The sequence below is a fragment of the Numida meleagris genome, chromosome 6, assembly GCF_002078875.1.
Source record: "Numida meleagris isolate 19003 breed g44 Domestic line chromosome 6, NumMel1.0, whole genome shotgun sequence".
Classification (NCBI taxonomy): Eukaryota; Metazoa; Chordata; class Aves; order Galliformes; family Numididae; genus Numida; species Numida meleagris.
The window spans coordinates 6,211,392-6,227,312 of NC_034414.1; the positions used below are offsets into that span (position 1 = coordinate 6,211,392).

Here is a 15,921-nt window from a genome sequence, read left to right on the forward strand (position 1 = left end):
CATTTTCTACATATTTTAAAGAAAACATACATAAAAAATATTTCCCGAAATGTTTGGTGAGGGGGAACCAAGAAGGATTATGGATAGAATCACCTTCACGTGCGTTAGTTGTGATCTGAATGCATAACTCTCGAAGTATACAGCATAGAGCCTCAGGGAGCAAAGGCTGTCCCGAAATCTCTCAGTATTCCCTCAGACTTTGGATTGAGACTGACTGCTGCACATTGCCCAGTAATTCCACGGCAAAGGGAGTTCTTTCAGTCTTCTGAGGACAGCAACATTTTTAGAGGGAATTTCCAGGACAAAACAGCACACGCTATTTTTAAGCACAGTGCCATCCTAATTTTAAGCACGGTGCCATCCTTTGTTCTGTAAATCCCCCGAGTTCGTTGACCGTTGCTAGCCCTTCCCAAATACCTCCCAGTATTGTCGCCTTCACAACCGCCGCCTCAGCGCCCCCTCAGCACCAACGGCCGTTGCCTGCGGCGCGAGGCGTGAGCGGGAAAGCGGGGCACGAGCTAAGGGGTCGGCGCGAGGGGCGCGCGAGGCATGGGCGGGAAAGCGGGGCGCGAGCTAAGGAGTCGGCGCGAGCGGAGCGCGAGGCACGGGCGGGAAGGAGGGGCGCGAGCTAAGGACGCGGCGCGAGGCGGGCACGCGAGGTGAAGGCGTGGCACGAGCGCCCTCCGGCCCCGCCTTCCCGGCACCTCCCCGCCCCGCCTCTCCTCTCCTCGAGGAAGCGGAAGTGGGTGTCTCGCGGCACCGGAAGTCGCTCTGCCTTTCCGGTGCGGCGGCGTGCTCGGGCCGGCCGCGGCAGCCTGCGTTGCAGTCATGAGCGTCCCCGCGTTCATCGACATCACGGAAGAGGACCAGGTCCGCAGTCGGGGGACAGCCTGGCAGAGTTGCGGGCAGGCGCGGGGCGGCCGGGAGGGGAGCGGAGGCGGGCGGGCAGCTGTTTTCCCGCAGCGGGCCCCCGCGCCGCAGGAGCCGGGCCTCGGGCTGGGAGGCGGCCCTGGCTGTGGGACAGCCCGTCGGGCCGGTCCTGTCGTGCAGGGTTTGCTTAGCTCGCCGCCCAGCAGCGTAGCTCGTGTGGGAGGGGGCACAGTAGGGAAACCCTGAGTTCAGAGGGACGTCTGATCTCCGTGCTGCCTCTGTAGGGACTGCCATCCCCCTAATGCTTTGTTTTCTGGGCTCTCCGACAGTGCTTTCTTATGAAGAGATAACTACTTCAGTACTGGCTAGAGTGTTACTCACTCACACGTCATGGGCTTTGCAAGTTTTTGTCTTTGAGTGCCAGCGTGTGTTGTTCTCCGTGTCTTTTAAGTGGTTGACTTGCAAACCTACAAGAACTGCATTCAAAAATACCAGCCTTCACTCCAGGGCTCACCTGCCCCAGTGTCTAGTAAATCTCCCTGGGGTAGTTAGTTAGCCTGGAATGCCTTCAGCACAGTCAGGGGGCCCGTAGCACTTGGTACTGTCCACCAGCACCGTGCTGGTTTGACACTGAACTTGACAGAAGTTATATCTCGTGTTACAGTTGCATCCAGGTCAGAGCTTGCCTGTGACAAGGCAAAGGAGGTCATAGGATCACACTGGGAACCGTGTTTTACTTCTTTGATGTCTGTAAAGTCTGCCTTCTCTAAAGTTGTTCTGTTTATACATCTTCCTGGTGAAGACACAACTAAATTCTTATTGAGGTTGTAAAAATTAATAAGAAAGCATCCTTTTCACACAACGTTACCAGGCTGCAGTCCTGCGCTCTGTAGCTTTAAGTGACACGTACCCACTGTTGAAAAAGCTCAAGAGGTGATGCTCTCAGTTACTGTGTCTCGCACTGAGCTGGTGTTTTAGTTACACGCTGAAGTGGGGGAGAGGGATTGCTGTGTGATACTGGGTGGTGCGGAGAGATGAGAGCTACTGAGTGTGCAGCGGATGATGTAGAGCAGTTGGGGAAGAAAGATCTGTCAGAAATTGAAATACTTTACGATCGCTGTTCACAAACCAACTGTTTTGTGTTTTTTTTTTTTCTTTTAAGGCTGCAGAACTTCGAGCTTACCTGAAGTCTAAAGGAGCTGAAATCTCTGAAGAAAACTCTGAAGGTGGACTTCATGTTGACTTGGCACAGATCATTGAAGTGTGTGATGTGTGCCTGAAAGAGGATGACAAAGGTTTGGCACTTTAAGCGTTGTCAGTTTTGCTAAACGTACACAATCAATGTTTTCAAATAAGTAACTGAGCAGAATTTAGAGCTGCTGCGTGGCTTGCATGTTAACACATGCGTATTTATGAAACTGGAAGTACTTACTTCCAGCACTGCCATGTGAAATTTGCATGTGCTCTGCCCCTCCCTTCTTCAGACATCCACTGCCCTTTGAAGGTGTCAGCAATGGAGCTAGACTGTGCTTTTTATGAGGGCTCATGAGTTGTACCTAAAGCAGGTTTTCTCTCTGAAAAAGTTATATGATAAAGTAAGATTTGCTGCTAGTTAATGGTTGTGGTGACAGATCAAATAGGTAGCCAAAAAAATCAAGACTAGACATCTGTTACTAGTTTTAAGGCCTAAGCATTAATTGATTAATATTGTCTGAAAATGCTGCTTTTTTCAGTAGTCAATGATGTTTTTTGAGTTAAGACCACAGAACTATATAAGCTGCACTGTTCTGGTTTAATGACACCTTGATTGAGCTTTCTGTGTCTGTAGCAATACGTACCAGTAGGACGTTCCCTTCAGAACATCTGTGTAAAAGATCAATTGCTGATATTATGTGTTTGAAAGAATGCGCGGTTCATCTAAGAAGCAGTACTTAGGATTATTTTCCATTCTGCTTCTTATTGCTGATAAATGAGTATGAAATACTGGAGAAACTTGTCACTGTGCTGTTTGATGGGGCCAGTTGCCACGTGTACAGGAGCAAGCTTAATTTACTATTGCTCTTAATCTACTGCTTAATTTATTTTAAGACTAAATCCTAAAGTTCCTTTGGCTGCTCATCTGCGTGCATAAAAAATGTGAAGCAATGAGATATCAAGCACCAAATTCCTGTTTTGCCTTAGAGTGGTAATTCTTGCTTTAGATTGAAATGTGATATTAAAAAAGACCGCAGTGAGCTAAATCTCTTGTATATTCTGATCAATATCCAGATTGGTTACGTTGGCATTTTACCTTTTGCAGTTTTTGCCCCTGCAAAATAAGTATGCATAGCAGAAGTAACTCTGAGGCACCAGGTAGCTGCTATGGATGATGGTTGTTGCTGGCAATTCTAAACAGCTGTATATTTTTTTCTGTGCAGATGTTGAGAGTGTAATGAATAGCGTAGTCTCTTTGCTTCTTATCCTGGAGCCTGACAAACAAGAAGCACTGATTGAAAGCCTGTGTGAGAAGTTAGTGAAATTTCGGGAAGGAGAGCGCCCATCTCTCAGGCTGCAGCTGTAAGTATTTTCAGAGAAAAGTGAGACAGTGGTATCTAGCAGAGGCAGAGGATTATTTTGTACATCTCTGTAAATAGAAGCGTGGGATGTCAGTTAACATTTGTCTGTTGTACGTAGCATTGTTTTTTTACACTTTTCCCTGTCATAAAATAAATTATTTTTGTACTCCCTTTGCTAAGTATTATGAACTTAAAAATGCATGGAGGTTTTGGCTTCTCTGCAGGAACCTGTTATAAAACTGAACACTGTTAGAATTCAGCATGGACTTACAGTGCTCCCAGGTGCTTTGTGTGTACTAGCACACGTGTGACTAGAAACATTTATATGCATTTCTTTTTTCCTAAACCTTTCCTGAATGTTTTGCTAGACCTTTTTAACTCCATTTTTTGTTGTTTGTCATTTAGACTGAGCAATCTCTTCCATGGTATGGATAAGAACACTCCTGTGAGATACACAGTGTACTGCAGCCTTCTTAAAGTGGCCTCGTCATGTGGTGCCATCCAGTACATTCCAACTGAATTAGATCAGGTAATTACTGCGGTGCCTCAAGTTGTGGCCTTTGTATTAAACACACTGCATTTCACTAAATATTAGTGGGAGTTGATACAGACAATCTCTTCCTGCTAAAAATCAATACGGCCTGTGGAATAAGAAATGTAGAACACAAAACTTCTCACCTCTTAAAGGTCTACCTACGGAATCTAGATCAAGATGCCATATATTTTCCATCTCTAATTCTGAGCATAGTTCTGTGACTCTGTTTCTTGTGATAGTAATGAAAGCAGTCAGGAACTGGGGGCATCATGTTCCTTGCTCTGGAATCGCAGCGCATTGCAATTATCTGTCCTTAGGGAGTAGCATAGAGAGTGCAGACTACTGGCTTCTTGTGGGAAAACTTCCACGTTCTACATGGGGAGCCTCAGAGTCAGAGGATGCAAAGGAGAAACCTCTGTGAAAGATCTTTTGAATCCTTTTCTGCTCGAGAGTCAATAAATATTTGCAATTCTGTTTTAGCTTTTTTCCACTGCTTCCTTTTCACTTGTATTCTGCTTAGGTCCGAAAATGGATTTCTGACTGGAATCTCAGCACAGACAAAAAGCACACTCTCCTAAGACTGCTGTATGATGTCCTCGTGGACTGCAAAAAGAGGTATAAAAGACAAGTAATAGATTTCTGCATTCTAAATTGATGTGTTGCAAGTTATATTAGGAAAAGTATTTCTGACAGCACTTTTAAAATTAATCTGTACCAATAATTTAGTCCAAATATACCTGTTGCTTTTTCCTTTGTTTTAAGCCGTCTTGCATTAAACCAGTTTCTTAGAGAATATGAAGTAGTGGTGAATTAGCTACAGTCTCCCAAAATAAAACTATTCCTTTCTATAAATATTAATCTTCAAGCACTGCAGTGTTATGCCAAGTTTATTTGGCATCAGTTTAATTGCACTTTTGACATTTTAGTGCATGGCAGTGCTATCTCTTTTTTAATGATGTTGGGAGGCTTATCAATCACAGTTAACAGATTCAGTCTTCTAATATAAACATTACCTTTAGGACAAAGCTTTCCACTAGTCATCGAAATTAATGTCTGCAGAATACCTGCTTGACCATTTTAAATCATTATCCCAGATCATAAGAGGTATCTTTGATCTAATGAACTTGGCAGACCAATGTCTTCTGGCATGTAAAGTAATGCTGTCTGTACCGTGCCTGTAAATTAATGTAAATCTTAACTGAGAGCTGTCTTCAGTTTATCTCGGATATGTGATAGGGTGTTTTGAACGCAGTGACCAGGGCTGTTGAGATGGGCTGGTATTCAGAAGTGGTTTCACCGTGTAGTTCCACAACTGTATCAGCCTATCTATTTAAATTGTTCCTGCTGTGGGTTGTGGGAGGAGGGAGAGCAGCATTCCCTGTATTTGCGTAACGTTGTACTGCTGCAGAAACAAGCACTTCTGTCCCCGCTCCATTTCTCTGTGTGCACGCATGCTGGTGCAGCTGTACAGTGGATTGCATGGGGAGGTGACCTTTCTGGGGAAGAAAGGCAGGTGTGGAGCTGTCATAGTAGGAGGAGAGTTTTTTCTGGCAGGAGAGTTAGCTTATTCTGGCCTCATGCAACTGTAGCCTGGAAATGCCGTGTCAGCATAGCAGGATCGTTTGTACCGAATCTCCATTTAGGGATGATTAATCCTTATGGAATTGCTACACTGTGAGATACAACATTATGGCAATTTCCTGTCATTAATGTTAAAATGCTTTAGCACTGATGGTACTTCATAACAGATTTCAACTGTTTTCAAAATCATTTCAAAAACGTTAATCAGATTTTGTGTATAGCATAGTACTTTTTTTTTTTTAAAGTGTTACACTGATACTCTGTAATGCTCTTACTCTTAAAATGTTTCTCATTCTGTTGATTTATTCAGAGGTTTTTATTAGCAAAACTCCCATACTTCATAGGTGACTATGTTTTAGCTAGTCTTACTATCAAATCTTACTATCAATTAAACTTCTAGCTTTTGTTTTCAGCGCTACCAGTAAGCTTACTACCAAGGTTATTTAAGAGTTAGCTGCCCAATTTCAGAAATAAAGAAGTTTTTGCTTACCAGTAATATTTTTTAAGTGAGGCATTAAAAACGTTCACAAACTCTGTAATATATTACTTCTGCACTCAGTATCCTTACCATCTGTTGCAGCAAGCTTTGCAGTGAATGGAGCAATTTTTCAGAGCACTTACGCTCTTCTCCAGGAAAGAAAACAAGAAGTGACCCTAGCACCTTTGACCTGGTTCACTCTCCTGGATCAGTGGGCAGCATTTGCAATAGTATGGGAAACACACAGCAGCATTCCAGCTTTAGCACACAGGAATGCTGCTCGATGTAACGGTATGGGAAGATAAGTGGGAACTGAAAAATAAGCAATAAAAATGATACCTCAGTTACTTTGTTGATTTATAATCAAGGAAAAAAAAAACATTTTTGAAAGCAATGGAACCTTAGTTTTTTTGCTTCTTTTATGTTTTAACTTCAGTCTATGTGGCAGAAGAGATGGATTTCCAGACCTAATAGGGTTTCCCCAATGGCCAGCTTGGTAGCGAACAGCTCCTGAAAAGCTTGTTTTATCAGATCTTTTCCAGTTACTTTCTGATTGAAGCTTCTTAATTCTGACGATGAGAATTGTCTTGATCTCTTTGAAGAAGGATTCTTATCTTTCCATTGATCAACTAAAGAAAAATTAGTGGTGGCAGCTGGAAAATTGATAGCTGGTGTGGCGCTTTTCTGTATTTGGTAGATGAACTTTGCCAGAGATTAGTTACCTTCTCTGCTACTTAAGATTCTTGCCATAAAGGTTCTATGGTAGTTTTCTGCATCGGCTTGCTTGATATTCAGCATTTCCCTAGATACATTCGTATGAAACTGCAAGGTAACACTACCTGTTTTGTTTTCCAGTTAAAGGTGAAGTTTTACAGGCCTGCATGTCTTGCATGCAGCCTAAGAGTTGTGTTCTCCTCTGAGGCCTTGAATGCCATGCCAGGCTCCAGCCTGATGCAGCTTACAGTTTGGTCTCTGCCATTGACCTGGCAGGATTCACAGTGGGACTGGTCCCGACCGAGTTTACGTTCCAACATGTCTGACAAGTCTGGTTATTAATACCTGCAGCCAAAAGCTCAGTATTTCTGGCACCTGCGAAGTAATTGTTTTGTTTAATTCCATTCGATATGGTATAATTTAGAGGGCCTCCAAAATCTTAGCGAGGCTCTAAATACTCTGTATTTTTTATCTTCCCTCTGCCTACTGTAACGCTTAGATTCTTACTGGCTTTTTTGGTGAAGTTATGCATCTAGACCGGAAAGTGTAGCCAGGAATATTTGTGAAAGATGTCTTGCTAGGAAAATATTCACATTTAAACATCAGGTGAACTACAACTTTAGCAATAATCTTTGGTGAAATGGTGATCTGACTTACTACTTTAAACACCTTAACGTATAGTAGTAGCGTGACTCTGAATAGAATAAGGTGAAGGAATAAAAGGAGTAGAATAATCCTGACTTATTTGATGAGGCTCACAAGGGTTTAGCACAGGAAGCTTGGGAGTGGAGACCAGGCACAGGACGTGAGCACCGTGAAGTGGTGGGTGGTGCATTTCAGCAGGGAAAGCAGTGTGAAAGACAAGCCACGTTCTGGTCAGCCACGCAGATTTTTACAAGTGGAGCATGCGGGCTCTTGTTCATCACTGGCAAAAACGCACAGCAAATGGCGGTGACTGTGCTGAAAATTGTGTTTTGTAGCTGGGAATTTGCTCTATCAAACAGGGTTATTGTGCTTCTTGTAGTTTTCATGGAACTAAATGAAAGGCATTAGTTTTGAAGCAGCCTATGTACGTGCAAAGCTGTCTAAATTTGTTTCACTGTTACACGGCTATCTGTTCTTCTACACGCTAGTATCAGGTGCCATGACAAAGCATAGGCTGACCTCTTTAATTACAGGTAAAGCCTGCTTCCCATGATGTCTGAATATTTGCACAGCACATCTGTGATGTCTGGGAGCACAAAAGCTCACTCTCCAGAGAAGCTGTCAAATAGCAGTTTTGTGAGTTTTATAATAAATACCTGTATAAAGATAGTCATTGTACTATAAAAAACGTTCTAGCTTGTGCTGCTTCTTAATTAAATCCATCTCAGCATGGTATATGCTGACAGTGTTGTGCAGGTTTATTCCTATCTTGTGCAACTTTTGCCATTACCTTAAGTACTTAAAGCAATTTGAGACTTTCTTGTTACACAGTTTATTCATTTAAGGAACATGTTGTAGGTCTAACAGACCATACTTGTATATGGGTTTGGACTGGAATACAGTTAATTTTCTTCATGTGGGGAAATATGCTGTACATGCAATTGAAGTACTTTGAAGGAAGAATTTAGCTTTCCATTGTAACTCGGGGAGAACAGTATCCTCCCTTCGTGTCCCCTCACAAAGTACTTCTGCCTAAAGGGGACACCAGGTATGCGTGCAGAAAAGCAGCAAAGCCGTTGCCAGTCTGTCTGCATGCATGGGCAATTTCTGCAAAGCTCATGCTCTTATGATCAGTTATTGGTTGCATCTACACCCAGACCCTGCCGTGTCTAAATTAAGTACTAAGGAGGCATCAGTGAAATCTGTTGTCTGTCTGGACAAAGTGTCACAGCCTTCTGTTTTTGTAGTTAATGAGGATCCCATGAGAAATAGGAAATAAGTTGGGTTTGGTGTTTTGGTTTTTTTGCTGAAAACATTGTGAAGAAGCATCAGAAGTTGCTGGCCTCGCTAGTGGTGAGAACCGATACATAAAAATAAATAAGTTGAAATGACACAGTATCTTATCTGCCTTGGAGATGGTTTGCAGTAACATTGAGGAGCTGTTTAAAAATCATCTGGGCAGACAAGGCTCCGAGTTCACTCCATTTTCTTAGAATGAGTGCTTTTTTTCCTAAAAGCTGTCTGTCACGCAGTGTTGGAAGCTGCTTGCTTCACAGCAGCCTAAGGCACTTGAATCGCCGGGCGCTTAACTTGGTCAGTAAAACGAGCAGCTCTCACTCTGAATGCTTGGAGTCAATCTGTGAAAGAAGGAAAGGGAGCTTTTACGCGGCTATTTTTCTGACCATAAATATTCTTTAAGATATGCCATTTTACATTTGAAATAAACTTTGCAGTGCTACTTATTCTGCAATGATTAAATCCAGATGTGCATAAGAGGAGCATTCTAGTGAACCATATAAAGCTGTTCCTAGCTCAGAAAGCTTTTTCCATAACCAGCAGGTAATTTATCAATTTAAGAGAATGAAATGAAGGGTGAAGATAAACATTTTGTAGAACAAGAATTGAAAGAATACATCTAGTTAATTTGTTCTTTCCACTAGAATTAAAATGGATCATCTACATCTTTTCAAGTGTAATTTAATTTGACCTGCAACATCATGATGGAATTATTTAAATATTTGAGTGTTCTGGAACTATTTTTTCAGCAATCCTGAGGTGACTTTATTTTTCTTCTTCAGTGATACTGCAGCAAAAGTAATGGTGGAACTACTGGGAAGTTACACAGAGGACAATGCTTCCCAGGCTCGAGTTGATGCTCACAGGTAACGCTGACTTCCTGCTTTCCTTAAAAGTTTTTACTATACTGCAGTATGATGTTGATTGCCTTATGTTAAAGAGTACGGAACGGCCTTGCTGGTGGGGGCCTTTTTATTGTAGGGTGGCTGACTTGACAAAGAGTTGGCAGCCTAAGGTAGGTTTGGCTGTTTCTAGGCTGTCAGGTTCACTCCACTGTGCAAGCGTGCAGGAATAGTTCTGCTCTGAGAGCTCCGCTCTGCTTTTTGCTGAGCCTTAGTAAAAAGGTTGTTTACGTCAGCTATCTAAGCAAAAGTTCAATTGGCATCTTGTATTTCAGATTTTTTACTTGCTGGTTATTTGACTCTTTTAACTTGAATATTCTTTTCAAATAGCACTTTCTATTGAGATTTTTGCTCTCTTTTCCAGGAGTAAGTACTTAAGATATGAACCGCACAAAAATTAAACTGCTTGGTGGGCATGCTGGAAGTGAAATCGGTTTTAACAATGTATTTTCCCTACAGGGAAAAATTTTTGCATTCTGCATGCCATTGCTCTGACAAACTCAGATTTTTAATAAGTTACATAGATGTGCTATGGGTGCAATAACTTGTACATAAGCATGCAGAAAAATCAGAAGGACTCATTTTGAAAATTAAAACATCTGTGCATAAGTAAATGAAAACCTCAGTGACTGCCATCGAGGCCTTTTACATCTGAATGAATGTACCTACTTGGAGTTGACCACACGGCTGTGTCTGGGCAGACTTTAGGTTCTTCTGGGTGCGTGTTATGTGGTAGGGTCACGGTCTAGGCCATCAACGCTAGTGTAGCACTAACAGCTTTCTAATGTGCTGTTGAGCAAATGCTTTCATCTAGAGTTCTAGAAACACTTTAGCACTGTTTATAGTCTGGAGCTGCAACTGATAAATCATAGGTCTTGCACTGTTTGGTACTGAGGTTTTCTCTGCTTTGTGTCACACGTTCAAGTATAATTAATCTTTTCAAACGACTTAATTCTATGAAATTTTAGGAGGACAGTAAAAACACAAGGAATGAAGGTTTGGCTGGAAGTGAATGTAATAAATGTACAGTGGGATACAGTAGGTTGATCTGTAGTCCTACCACCTGGCAACTTTTAATTGTCATCTGGGGCAAAGTACTGAACACTTGCTGTTTCTCATTTTGTTCCATCTGTGAAAGTTACTTCGGAATGTGACATGCCTTATACTCAAGTATACTTGAAAACCCTGAACTATCTCCTAAAAAGACAAGAAAAACAAATGGAGTTGCATTTAAAATGCGTATTACTCTAAAAATAATTATTTTTCTTTTCTCATTAGATGTATTGTACGAGCGTTGAAAGATCCAAATACCTTCCTCTTTGACCATCTTCTTGCCTTAAAACCAGTCAAATTTTTGGAGGGCGAACTTATTCATGATGTGAGTAGCTTTCTTTTTTGCCAGTTGGTTTAATATCTTAGAAAGTACTTGCCTTATTAGTGTCTTTGGAAATTCATTAGAATAGTGGTCTGTGTCATTAATCTAGAGCTACAATGTACTCTTTTTTTAAATGTTCTTAGAAAATTGAAGTGTTACATGTAAAATGTATAATAGAATGTTCCCTTTTAGAAGCTTCAGAAAATCAATTACAAGTTGTGCCTTTACCATGAATTCTTTTGGCAAAACTGTAGGCGGCTTTTAAATAATTTTAACTTTTGTTTTGGGTTTCCTTTTGTTTGTTTTTTTTCCCAGTTCAGTAGTAATTGCAATGTTTTATGTGTTTATCTGTGCATTCTCCAAAGAGGGGAACAGAAAATGTTTAAAATGTTCTTAAATTTGTTTTCCCTCTTCTAGCTTTTGACAATTTTTGTAAGTGCTAAACTAGTATCCTATGTCAAGTTTTATCAGAACAACAAAGACTTCATCGACTCCCTCGGTAAGTTTTCAAATCGTTACGTTTCTGACATGGCTTATGATGATGGAACCTGCTAAGGACTTCGGTTCCAACCCAAATATCAAAGACAGAATTTTAGTAGCGGTGGTTTTTTGTGTTTCTTAAAACAGTGGGTTAGACCTTACCCTCTCAGAAATGGACTGTCTAACTGTTGTTTGTTATATATGCTAGGACAAGCTGTTTTGGGGGGTTTCGAAGAGGAATCTGCTTTTCTCCACTTCTTTTCACTTAAACCCTTTGGGAGGGAATATTTAATGCAGTGGTACAGCAGGCTGGGTCGGAGATGACAACTTCAATAAGTGAGACAGCAGCTTGTATAAATCCCTTATGGTGTTTTTTTAATGATCAGTAACATTATAACAGCAAATACTTCAAATACTTCCCGTGAACAGCAAGGTAGAACACGCAAACTAGCGTACGTGTGTGTGTGTGCCTGTGCTGATGCGTTAGACCTAGCAAACCACAGTCTGTCCCAGTTAATTTGTTTCATCACATGAAGCAATGTGATGGAATGTTAATGTCAGCACCCTCTTTATTTACACACTGTGGAAAAAAGGAGTAGTAATTAACACTTTGACACTCCCCCGTTGATGTGTAATTGACTGTTTCAAAGGAGCACTGGTTCATAAGCTATTGCATGCATTAAAATTACGTTTTTTATATTCCAGCTTTTTAGGACAGGGGTCAGTGACAATGCAGAAATTGCTCAATGATGCAGATTTTTTTATTACTGCATTAAGGTTTTGACATATTAGTAATGAATAAATGTTTCCATAAAAATCTGTTCTTTTTTATAACTTTGATTTTGAAATGACACTTGAACACTAAGTGAATGCATTTGAATAAAGGCATAGTTTTGCTAAAACTGAGTTTAGCGCAGCCTTTTAACATATGCATTATTTTGTTTAATGGAGTGTGGTATAATTCTGAGAATAATTACCCTTAAAGCTTAAAAGTGCTGGTACTCTGAGTATTAAAATGATAGTGATTTTTTTTAAAGATAAAATTAGCAGCAAGTTTGTAAAGGAGTGTGTAGGATAACATATTTTATTTTATTTGGACATTAGTTGTGAAGACATCTCATACTTTTCTTTCTTAGGGGAGAGTCTTTTTTATATAGTAACTACTCTTATGTGTTGAAATGGTTTATCTGTTTGGTACTTGCCAATAGAAGTATTTGCTGAAAATGCAGCTGTGCATGTATCTGTATGTCATAAAACAGTCATGATTTATTTTGCTTTGCCTTCCCGTATCTGTGTTTACCTCTGTGAGCATAAGGTCTACATATTTTCAATAGGTCTGGTATTCAGGTAATCCTAGTAAAATCCTTACATATCTGTATAGCTGTTTTGGAAAACAACCTTCCGCTTACCTTGATTTCTCACCTTCTTTGCGGTGTACTCAGGAAATTCTGAATGTCTTTCAGCAATGGCTAAGGTAGAGATTCTGAAGCAGTTCAGATTGGAATGCTTGGAACTTGGTCTGCTTCTTTCAGCTTGCCTTTTGACAAACAATGACAGATAGGTATAGACAATAGAACCAGTATTTGATGGGGCATTCAGAAATTCTCTTAAACACCTAGATCTGTTCCCCCAAACAAGTGTTTTTAACTATTCTCTTTATCTCACACAAACATTTCCTCAAGTATTGGGCTTTAAAATAGAAAAGGATGTTGTTAATAGTATGTCAGGGCTGTTGCAGCATCAGCTTTTTTTGGATCAGGACCAATTAAAATTAGTCCATGAAAGCTGTGCAGTGGAGGCTCCTACAGGTGGCATCAGTTTGTTACAATCTGTTGTTTTATTAATGCTGACAACTTAGGCCAGCAGTCGCATTATCTGTGTCAACTGAATCGCCCTAACATGTCCACATTTAATCTGGTATTATCAGCAGTCTTTTTCAGAAAGTTAATCAGCATCTCATTTGCATTTGCTAATTAGGGTTAATGTGTGCTAACTGATTTTTTGATGCTTGTAGATTTCCATTAAACCCAGTTAGGTATATTTTCTGATGCTCCTCATTCGTATGAGTTATAGCGATCGCATTTTTGTTGAATTGGTGCCAAATAGGGAGCCTGCATCATAATTACAGCTAATTAACACAACATGATGTCCTCTACTAATGTGCTTTCCTATCAGAGTATGGACGTTATAAATTCCCAACTTAAATGTTTACTGAAGCCAAGTGGATGCTTATAATGTCATCCCAAAACCAAATGATCGCCCTTTGTTTTAAAAGAACTTCCAGTGAAGCTCAGTTGGTGCCTCAGAGAACTTGATCAAAAGAGGCCTTGGCTCATCTGAGTGTAGCTCTGTTCGCCTGCGCTTTTTCAGGAGAAAGGACTCAGATTTACATGTGCAAGCCCGTGGTTCAGTTCTTTGTGTTGCCATGCATACTACCATGCAAAAGATCTACCACATCTTAGTATTTGTTGACGTGTTCTTGAAGAACACTTTTTTTTTTTGCGATAGTAGATGCAGAAAGCATGCAACTCCTTGCTCTTATAATGCAGTATCAACAGTCAAAACACGTTTGTGGGACAGAAATGTTAGGCAGCCAAACCATTACAGATTTTTTTAAGCAATCACATGAGAATGAGCAGTGTGGCTGGAGGAAGGCTTTGACATCACCAAATATTTTTGTGTTGCGCTGCTATTCTTCCCAGTGATCCAACTACAAACATCACTTGTGTGCTTGCCACCTAAGTTCTGTAAAGATTTTGTTCTTAACGGTTCCAAAAAGTCTCCACTCTCCTCTTTTTGGTTATTTATTATCTTTTACTGATGATTGAGTCTTCGTAACTAAACTAGCTGTTTTAGCAGAACACCAGGAAGATGCAGGAATAAATATTACCTCAAAAAACGTTGATAAAGCCAGGTAGAATGTTTTCATTATGTGAAATTCTAAGTTACTGGAAGAATACGTAGTAAAAAACATGAAAAATAAAACAAATTAGATATTATTGAATTAATATCCATAAACTATCAATACTTTTCACACAGGCTTGTTGCACGAACAGAATATGGCAAAAATGAGGCTACTTACTTTCATGGGCATGGCTGTAGAGAATAAAGAAATATCATTTGACACAATGCAACAGGAACTTCAGATCGGAGCTGATGATGTAGAAGCATTTGTTATTGATGGTAAGAACTGTAAGAAAGGACTTCATACAGTGCTAATGAACCACACCTTTTATGGTCTTCCGAGCTAATATTAAATATTGAGAGAAATGTTTACTTTTCAATTCTATTCCAACATAGATGCATCTGTAAAACTTTGGTGCTTGAACATAAAACTGACTTTAAAAGAAGCTGCTTTTTCTAGTCATAGGCAATGTATTTCAAGTAAGTCTTCATAAATTGTTTACAGGTTCGATTTGTCATCTGGTTTTGTTTGCCGTCATAAAAACACTGGTAGTTTGTAGGGGAGATGAGCATCCTGTTTGTGTTTTTTCTTTTTAAACAAACTTCTGTAACAGTTCGGTATCAAACAATAAGAGCAAGGCACGTCCTTCGTCTTATAACATCATTTTGCTTTTCTGCCTATTAGAGTGTTAAAACCGTCAGCAAAGCAGCACTAGGTGAACGACTGTTTTATAGGAGGCTAATGCAATGTAACATCATCGCTCTATCTTGAAAATAGGGCTTAAAACAGCATTTCCTTTTTTGCAGCTGTAAAGACAAAGATGGTATACTGCAAAATAGATCAGACGCAGAGAAAAGTAGTTGTCAGGTAAGACTTAATTCTTCATAGCATTTTGTAGAACTTAGTGTGTTCTAATTATTTCGCTTACAGTTGTAGAATATTTTAACTAGAGGCAAGGTATTGTTCCTATCACTTGGTGGTAGTTAAGTAGTTGCTATTTATCATAATTTTATTAAAGCTCAGACTGAATGTGATTAGCTTATTTAATGAAAGAGTCCTATTTTCCAGCACATTTCATTTAATGACCTAATAGTGACAAGAATACTAATGACTATTGTTGCTTTAAATATTTGGGAAGGCTACAGAATTCTCTAACTAGTGAAGTGCAGCCTTCTATATGCAGAAAATTAAAACTTCCCTGTTCATGTGTGTGATTCAAGTAATGCTGTGAAAGAATTGTTAGGTGAGTATGACATCTAGTAATCATCTTCTGATTTTGTTTCACTTCTCTAGTCACAGCACACATCGGACTTTTGGAAAGCAGCAGTGGCAGCAATTGTATGATACTCTTAACACCTGGAAACAAAATTTGAATCAAGTCAAAAACAGTCTCCTCAGTCTCTCAGACACCTAAAGAAAGCGTAACCTAGAAATGTCTTGCTATAGATAAATTTTATTCAAAACTTTGACCATTTGTGAATGTTTCCAAAATGTATACAATTGGTTTAAAGAAGAGAAGCATTCTAAGTTGCAACACAAAAGCAATAAAACGTGGGAAAATCTTCTGTTGATTTTCTTATATAAT

At 40.1% G+C, this 15,921-nt stretch overlaps 1 protein-coding gene across 1 annotated transcript; it reads left to right on the forward strand.

Moving 5' to 3' along the window:
- On the forward strand, positions 723–15,898 carry EIF3M (eukaryotic translation initiation factor 3 subunit M). The gene is made up of 11 exons (XM_021401947.1): positions 723–870; positions 2,033–2,165; positions 3,288–3,426; positions 3,831–3,954; positions 4,481–4,575; positions 9,457–9,540; positions 10,855–10,954; positions 11,369–11,450; positions 14,471–14,614; positions 15,143–15,203; positions 15,630–15,898. The coding sequence occupies exons 1-11, from the start codon at positions 829–831 to the stop codon at positions 15,748–15,750; spliced, it is 1,125 nt and encodes a 374-aa protein (XP_021257622.1). The 5' UTR covers positions 723–828; the 3' UTR covers positions 15,751–15,898.

Coding starts and splice junctions, on each gene's coding strand:
- EIF3M (XM_021401947.1), top strand. CDS start 829: ATGAGCGTCCCCGCGTTCATCGACATCACGGAAGAGGACCAG. Junction 9,541..10,854: donor GCTCGAGTTGATGCTCACAG/GTAACGCTGACT, acceptor TTTTCTCATTAG/ATGTATTGTACGAGCGTTGA. Junction 15,204..15,629: donor CAGAGAAAAGTAGTTGTCAG/GTAAGACTTAAT, acceptor TCACTTCTCTAG/TCACAGCACACATCGGACTT.